The sequence below is a fragment of the Hylobates moloch genome, unplaced genomic scaffold (genome assembly GCF_009828535.3).
Source record: "Hylobates moloch isolate HMO894 unplaced genomic scaffold, HMol_V3 SCAFFOLD_2332, whole genome shotgun sequence".
Lineage (NCBI taxonomy): Eukaryota > Metazoa > Chordata > Mammalia > Primates > Hylobatidae > Hylobates > Hylobates moloch.
Window position 1 is genome coordinate 1 of NW_026654607.1, and position 8512 is coordinate 8512.

Here is an 8512-nt window from a genome sequence, read left to right on the forward strand (position 1 = left end):
TCTCCTCCCACTGCTGAAGTTACCAGCTTGCCAACCTCAACTCCTAGCGAAGGAAGCACTCCATTAACAAGTATGCCTGTCAGCAGCATGCTGTTGAGCAGTTCTGAAACAAGCACCCTTTCAACAACTCCTGTTGACACAAGCACACCTGTGACCACTTCTACTGAGGCCAGTTCGTCTCCTACAACTGCTGAAGGTACTGGCATGCCAATCTCAACTCCTGGTGAAGGAAGTACTCCATTGACAAGTATACCTGTCAGCAAAATGCCTGCCGCCAGTACTGGGGCTAGCACTGTTTCAACAACTCCAGTTGACACCAGCACACCTGTCACCACTTCTACTGAAGCCAATTCCTCTCCTACGACTGCTGAAGGTACCAGCATGCCAATCTCAACTCCTAGTGAAAGAAGTACTCCATTAACAAGTATACCTGTCAGCAACATGCCGGTGGCCAGTTCTGAGGCTAGCACCCTTTCAACAACTCCTGTTGACTCCAACACTCCTTTGACCACTTCTGCTGAAGCCAGTTCATCTTCTACAACTCCTGAAGGTACCAGCATGCCAACCTCAACTTATACTGAAGGAAGCAGTCCATTGACAAGTACACCTGTCAACATCACACCGTTGACCAGTTCTGAGGCTAGCACCCTTTCAACAACTGCTGTTGACACCAGCACACCTGTGACCACTTCTTCTCAAGGCAGTTCATCTCGTACAATGGCTGATATTGCCAGTATGCCAACCAGATCTCCTAGTGAGGAAAGCACTCCATTAACAAGTATCCCTGTCAGCACCACCTCAATGGCCAGTTCTCAGGCTAGCACGCTTTCAACAACTCCTGTTGACAACACTCCTGTGACCACTTCTACTGAAGCCAGTTCATCTCCTCCAACTGCTGAAGTTACCAGCATGCCAACGTCAACTCCTGGTGAAAGAGGCACTCCATTAACAAGTATGTCTGTCAGCACCACGCCCGTGGCCAGTTCTGAGGCTAGCGCCCTTTCCACAACCCCTGCTAACACCAGCACACCTGTGACCCCTTCTACTGAAGCCAGTTCCTCTCCTACTACTGCTGAAGGTAGTGGCATGCCAATCTCAACTCCTAGTGAAGGAAGTACTCCATTAACAAGTATACCTGTCAGCAACACGCCGTTGGCCATTTCTGAGGCTAGCACCGTTTCAACAACTCCTGTTGACCCCAGCACTGCTGTGACCACTTCTACTGAAGCCCGTTCATCTCCTACAACTTCTGAAGGTAGCAGCATGCCAACCTCAACTCCTAGTGAAGGAAGCACTCCATTAACAAGTATTCCTGTCAGCACCACGCCGGTAGTCAGTTCTGAGGCTAGCACCCTTTCAGCAACGCCAGTTGACACCAGCACACCTGTCACCACTTCTACTGAAGCAAGTTCATGTCCTACAACTGCTGAAGGTACCAGCATGCCAACCTCAACTGCTAGTGAAGGAACGACTCCTTTAGCAAGTATGCCTGTCAGCAACACGCCATTGACCAGTTCTGAGGCTGGCACCCTTTCAATAACTCCTGTTGACTCCAACACTCCTTTGACCACTTCTACTGAGGCCAGTTCATCTCCTCCTACTGCTGAAGTTACCAGCATGCCAACCTCAACTCCTAGCGAAGGAAGCACTCCATTGACAAGTATGCCAGTCAGCACCACGCCGGTGGCCAGTTCTGAGGCTAGCGCCCTTTCAACAACTCCTGTTGACACCAGCACACCTGTCACCACTTCTACTGAAGGCAGTTTCTTGCCTACAAGTGCTGGAGGTAGCAGCATGGCAATCTCAACTCCTAGTGAAGGAAGTACTCCCTTAACAAGTATACCTGTCAGCAACACGCTGGTGGCCAGTTCTGAGGCTAGCACCCTTTCAACAACTGCTGTTGACTCCTACTCTCCTTTGACCACTTCTACTGAAGCCAGTTCATCTCCTCCCACTGCTGAAGTTACCAGCATGCCAACCTCAACTCCTAGTGAAAGAAGCACTCCATTAACAAGTATGTCTGTCAGCACCACCACGGTGGCCAGTTCTGAAACGAGCACCCTTTCAACAACTCCTGTTGACACCAGCACACCTGTGACTACTTCTTCTCAAGCCAGTTCATCTCCTACAACTGCTGCAGTTACCAGCATGCCAACCTCAACTGCTAGTGAAGGAAGCACTCCATTAACAAGTATTCCTGTCAGCACCACGCCGGTGGCCAGTTCTGAGGCTAACGCCGTTTCCACAACTCCTGTTGACTCCAACACTCTTGTTACCAGTTCTAGTCAATCCAGTTCATCTCCAGCAACTCTTCAGGTCAGCACTATGCGTATGTCTACTCCAAGTGAAGGAAGCACTTCATTAACAACTATGCCCCTCAGCAGCACACATGTGACCAGTTCTGAGGCTAGCACACCTTCCACACCTTCTGTTGACAGAAGCACACCTGTGACCACTTCTACTCTGACCAGTTCTACTCCTACACCTCCTGAAGGTATAACCCTGCCAATGTCAACTCCTAGTGATGTAAGCACTCCGTTTACCATTATGCCTGTCAGCACCACATCAGTGACCATTTCTGAGGCTGGCACACCTTCAACACCTCCTGTTGACACCAGCACACCTGTGACCACTTCTACCCAAGTCAGTTCATCTCCTATGACTCCTGAGGGTACCAACATGCCAATCTGGACTCCTAGTGAAGGAAGCACTCCATTAACAGCTATGCCTGTCAGCACCACACGTGTGACCAGCTCTGCGGGTAGCACCCTTTCAACACCTTCTGTTGTCACCAGCACACCTGTGACCACTTCTACTGAAGCCATTTCATCTTCTGCAACTCTTGACAGCAGCACCATGTCTGTGTCAATGCCCACGGAAATAAGCACCCTTGGGACCACTATTCTTGTCAGTATCACACCTGTTACAAGGTTTCCTGAGAGTAGCACCCCTTCCATACCATCTGTTGACACCAGCATGTCCATGACCACTGCCTCTGAAGGCAGTTCATCTCCTACAACTCTTGAAGGCACCACCATGCCTATGTCAACTACGAGTGAAAGAAGCACTTTATTGACAACTCTCCTCATCAGCCCTATATCTGTGACGAGTCCTTCTGAGGCCAGCACACTTTCAACACCTCCTGGTGATACCAGAACACCTTTGCTCACCTCTACCGAAGCCGGTTCATCCTCCATACCTGCTGAAGTCACTACCATACGCATTTCAACTACCAGTGAAAGAAGCACTCCATTAACAACTCTCCGTGTCAGCACCACACTTCCAACTAGCTTTCCTGGGGCCAGCACAGCTTCGACACCTCCTCTTGACACAAGCACAACTTTTACCCCTTCTACTGATGCTGCCTCAACTCCCACAATTCCTGTAGCCACCACCATATCTGTATCAGTGACCACAGAAGGAACCACACCGGGGACAACCATTTTTATTCCCAGCACTCCTGTCACCAGTTCTACTGCTGATGTCATTCCTGCAACAACTGGTGCTGTATCTACCTCTGTGATAACTTCCACTGAACTAAACACACCATCAACTTCTAGTAGTAGTACCACCACATCTTTTTCAACTACTAAGGAATTTACAACAACTGCAATGACTACTGCAGCTCCCCTCACATATGTGACCATGTCTACTGCCCCCAGCACACCCAGCACAGCTAGCAGAGGCTCCACTATTTCTGCATCAGTGCTTTCTGCAACCAGTACACCTCACACCTCTACTTCTGTCACCACCCGTTCTGTGATCCCTTCATCAGAATCCAGCAGGCCGTCAACAATTACTTCTCACACCATCCCGCCTATATTTCCTCCTGCTCACTCCAGTACACCTCCAACAACTTCTGCCTCCTCCATGACTGTGAACCCTGAGGCTGTCACTACCATGACCACCAGGACAAAATCCAGCACATGGATCACTTCCTCCCCCACGGTGACCACCAGCACTGTCCCCACGACTACTCCTACAATTAAGAGCAACCCCACCTCAACTCCTACTGTGACAACAACCACACAATGTAAGTGATTTCTTGAATTTTCCTTTTTTTAAAAAATTATACTTTAAGTTCTAGGGTACATATGCACAACGTGAAGGTTTGTTACCTACGTATACATGTGCCATGTTGGTTTGCTGCATCCATTAACTCATCATTTACATTAGGTATTTCTCTTAATGCTATCCCTCCCCCATCCCCCCACCCCACAGCCGGCCCCAGTGTGTGATGTTCCCTGCCCTGTGTCCAAGTGTTCCCATTGTTCAATTCCCACCTATGAGTGAGAACATGCAGTGTTTGGTTTTCTGTCTTTGCGATAGTTTGCTCAGAATGATGGTTTCAGCTTCATCCATGTCCCTACAAAGGACATGAACTCATCCTTTTTTATGGCTGCATAGTATTCCATGGAGTGAACAGGCAACCCACAGAATGGGAGAAAATTTTTGCAATCTACCCATCTGACTTAGAGCTAATATGCAGAATCTACAAAGAACTTAAACAAATTTACAAGAAAAAATCAAACAATCCCATCAAAAAGTGGGCAAAGGATAAGAACAGACACTCTTCAAAAGAATTTTCCTTTCGAAACTTTCTTTTCAATCTCCACTCACTACTTTTTGTGGTTTTCTTCTTAAACATTTACTCCTAAACTCCTTTTTCTCTGACTTACTTGTTTTCCCTTTGATAAAACCTGCATCAAGGTTTTCTGTCTCAGCACTCTCTCACTTCTCCGCTCTCGCTGTTTCTTGCACAAGTTCCCCTTTTCTGAACAAAGCATTACCTCTCTTTGCCTGGGCACCTCGATCTCTAGTATTCTGTACACAAGTCCTGTTTTCTCTCTTTTGTATTCGGCAGGTCTCTGTTCCATTGCACTTTGTATGCCATGATGTTATTAACTCTGAGTGGTTTATTTATGTTTTCTTTTAAACTTTTTAGTTTACTTTGTAAACTTTCTAATGGATTTTCTCATTGATTTTGTTCATACTGAAGTACAAACATTTTTTTTTGCAGAAGGTTTTCGCCAATTCATTCATGTGTACCTTTGTCAAGTATCTCTGCCACCATTCACTTTTATTTTGATTCATCTTATCCCCTGAGCATGCACTAAAGAAGCAAAAGAAGATTCCTTCACTTCTATCAGCTCTGAATTCTACCTCCAATGCCTATGAGTGTTTTGCTGTCCTTACGTATCCCTCTCCTTTCTCTGACTCAAGAACTTTCACTCAGCCTTCTTCTCTCTTGTTAGGGTGAGCGCTGCACCATTCAATACCTGCTATTATAATATCCTATATATTGTATTACATGAATCATGTAATATACTAATAGACCTGTGAGTATGACTCCCAGATTAAGAATATTTTACATACGTTTTTTAAAGTATGCTAATTAAAATACTTGAAAACACTGATTTATTTAGATGAATAGGCTCACAGGTGTATGATCTATGTCTGCCCACAGAACTGCCCAATCCCTTCTTGAATTGATGATGATGAAGGGTGGTTCTTCAGCTTTTGACTACTACGTTTTCTCTGGACTTTGTGACATTTTTCCTTTGCTGAATTCTACTTTGCCTGAACTTCTCTTTTCTTTCTTTTTTTCTTTTTTCTCTTCTTTCTTTTTTCTTTTCTTTTCTATTTTTTTTTTTTTTATGGAGTTTCACTCTTGTTGCCCAGGCTGGAGTGCAATGGTGCGATCACGGCTCATTGCAACCTCCACCTCCCGGGTTCAAGCGATTCTCTCACCTCAGCCTCCCAAGTAGCTGGGATTACAGTGCACACCACCACATCCAGCTAATTTTTGTATTTTTAGTAGAGACAGGGTTTCACCATGTTGGCCAGGCTGTTTTTGAACTCCTGACCTCAGGTGATCCACCCTCTTCAGCTTCCCAAAGTGTTAGGATTACAGGTGTTAGCCACCACGCCTGGCTGGATTTTCTATCATATGGCTTTCTTCTCTGGATTCTCTCCAATATATCTTTGTCTTCTTGAGCTCTCTGATTCTCAGATGAGTGGTCTGAGCATTTTCAGGTGGGAGATCTGGACCTTGTATTTCCAGGAAGCCTCATAGGTGTCTCACGACAAAGGCCAGGTGGCTGCAATGCCACTGGACCCACCATCTGGTGTCAGTAGCATCTTTGAAGCAGATTGTCCTCTTTCTGTCTTCCTCTTCTTCCCCAGAGATTGGTCTTCCCTTCAGACTGTTGAGCAATGGCTAAACGCGCCCCAGCATCTGCTTCTGTTTTTTCTCGCTAGCCTGTGTTTTGGCACTTAGCTCAGGTCTGGACATCTTCAGTAGTGAAAGCGGGAGAGAGACAGAGGGAGGAGACTAATTTAGGATGTATGGGTTTCCAGTGTGCCCAGGACTCTTGACTTCTCTCTTCTATTCTTTCCAAACGTCTTGGAGCAAAAGCACATAAATAGAGGCTGCATGCTGTGACTTTCACGAGTGTGGATCCTGCTCTCTGTTTAGGGTAAACCAGAAGGCAGAGGGGAGGCAGGTCTTTTTAGAGTCTATACATACCTCGTGCACTTCCCCAGACAAAATACACCTTGATTTCTCATCTACCCAGGCACAGCGATTTTCAAGAAAAGCCAAAGAAAACAGAGCTTTAGATTTTCCAGATTGATTGGCACAGATATTTGAGAGTTGGCTATCACTACTTCCTACCTATTTAAACTAAGAGGAGTTTATTTGTTGAATTGCAATTTAAAAAGGAGTTGTTAGGCTGGGCATGATGGCTCACACCTGTAATCCCAGGATCTTGTGAGGCTGAGACTAGAGGATTTGGTAAGGCCCGGAGTTTGAGACCAGCCTGAGCAACAGAGCAATACCCCATGTCTACAGAAAAATTTTAAAAGTTAGCCAGGCATGGTGATTCATGCCTGCAGTCCCAGTCACTTGGGAGGCTAAGGTGGGAGCATTGCTTAAGCCCAGGAGGTCAAGGCTGTAGTGAGCTACGATTGCATCACTGTGCTCCAACCTGAACGAGATGGTGAGACTCTGTCTCAAAAAAAATAAAATGCCGGGCGCAGTGGCTCACACCCGTAATCCCAGCACTTTGGGAGGCCGAGGCGGGTGGATCACGAGGTCAGGAGATCCAGGCCATGCTGGCTAACACGGTGAAACCCCGTCTCTACTAAAAATACAAAAAATTAGCTGGGCGTGGTGGCGGGCGCCTGTAGTCCCAGCTACTCGGGAGGCTGAGGCAGGAGAATGGCGTGAACCCGGGAGGCGGAGCTTGCAGTGAGCCGAGATCGCACCACTGTACCCCAGCCTGGGCGACAGAGCAAGACTCCGTCTCAATAATAATAATAATAATAATAATAATAATAATAATAATAATAATAAAGTTCTAAACTCCTCCCTCAAACTCCATATCCCAGTAAATTAAAAAAGAATCAGAATGAGTCGTAACAGTAACGATTGCCAGGATGGGCTTTTCCAAAGCGGGTGTTGAGGAACAACAACCATCTAATTCTCAACCTGGGTGGAATCTAGACTGTTCAAGTTCACCCGGGTTCTCCCTTCCTCGGCCCTGACTCTGTCGCTCACCTCTCACAATACCAGGTTTCTCTTTCTTCACGTTTTTGAGGTAAAGTCAAGCATGCTGGACTAGGACTGGGTGGAGTGTAGCCTGCACGTGGACCCGTCGGGAGGTGGCTTAGCCTCTCTCTGACTCACTTTGCATATCTGTGAAGTGAGGATAATAGTAACTGTCCTGTGCACCCCTGGGGTCTCATGAGAGTATCAAATTAGGCAGTGTTGGAGCCGGGCACGGTGGCTCACACCTGTAATCCCAGTACTTTGGGAGGCCGGGGTGGGCAGATCACCTGAGGTCAGGAGTTTGAGACCAGCCTAGCCAAACTGGTGAAACCCCGTCTCTACTAAAAATACAAAAAGTTAGCTGGGTGCGGTGGCACACGCCTGTAATCTCAGCTACTCAGGAGGCTGAGGCAGGAGAGTCGCTTGAACCTGGGAGGTGGAGGTTGCAGTGTGCCAAGATCGCGACACTGCACTCCAGCCTGGGTGACAAGGGTAAAACTCGGACTCCAAAAACAAAAACAAATTAGGCAGTGTCCGTGCAAACGCATTGTAAGCTGTAAAGTGCTGTGCTCAACATGTAACCACAGTAGATCCCTGCTCCTTCCAGTGAGGTGCCTCAATGGAGGAACTTAGAAAGAAAACTTCTGTGATCGTTCCACAGGCTTTGGAGATCGGTGCCAGAATACGGCCTCTCCCTGCAAGAATGGAGGCACCTGGGATGAGCTCGAGTGCCAGTGTCCCAGCCTGTATCGCGGGGAGTTGTGTGAGGACGTGGTCAGCATCATTGATATAGGTGAGTGCAACCCCAGGCCTTCCCCCACCCCATGCCCTGGGACCTGACCTCCATACAGGCACCAGTTCCTGCTCCACCTTGATGTGAGGCCAGGAATAGGGCCTCTTCTGGGCTGTGGTGTGTTTTGTTTTGTTTTGTTTTGTTTTGTTTTGTTTCCACCCAGTGCT

General features: G+C 47.3%; 1 protein-coding gene across 1 annotated transcript; it reads left to right on the forward strand.

The window, feature by feature from the left end:
* Positions 1-12: 12 nt before the first annotated feature.
* LOC116464949 (mucin-17-like) lies at positions 13-8345 on the forward strand (the record flags this gene model as incomplete). Its single annotated transcript, XM_032148177.2, has 4 exons — positions 13-196; positions 1256-1759; positions 2114-4033; positions 8214-8345. Coding segments are annotated over 4 exons (2740 nt in total), but the record flags the coding sequence as incomplete, so codon positions are not given.
* Positions 8346-8512: the final 167 nt, after the last annotated feature.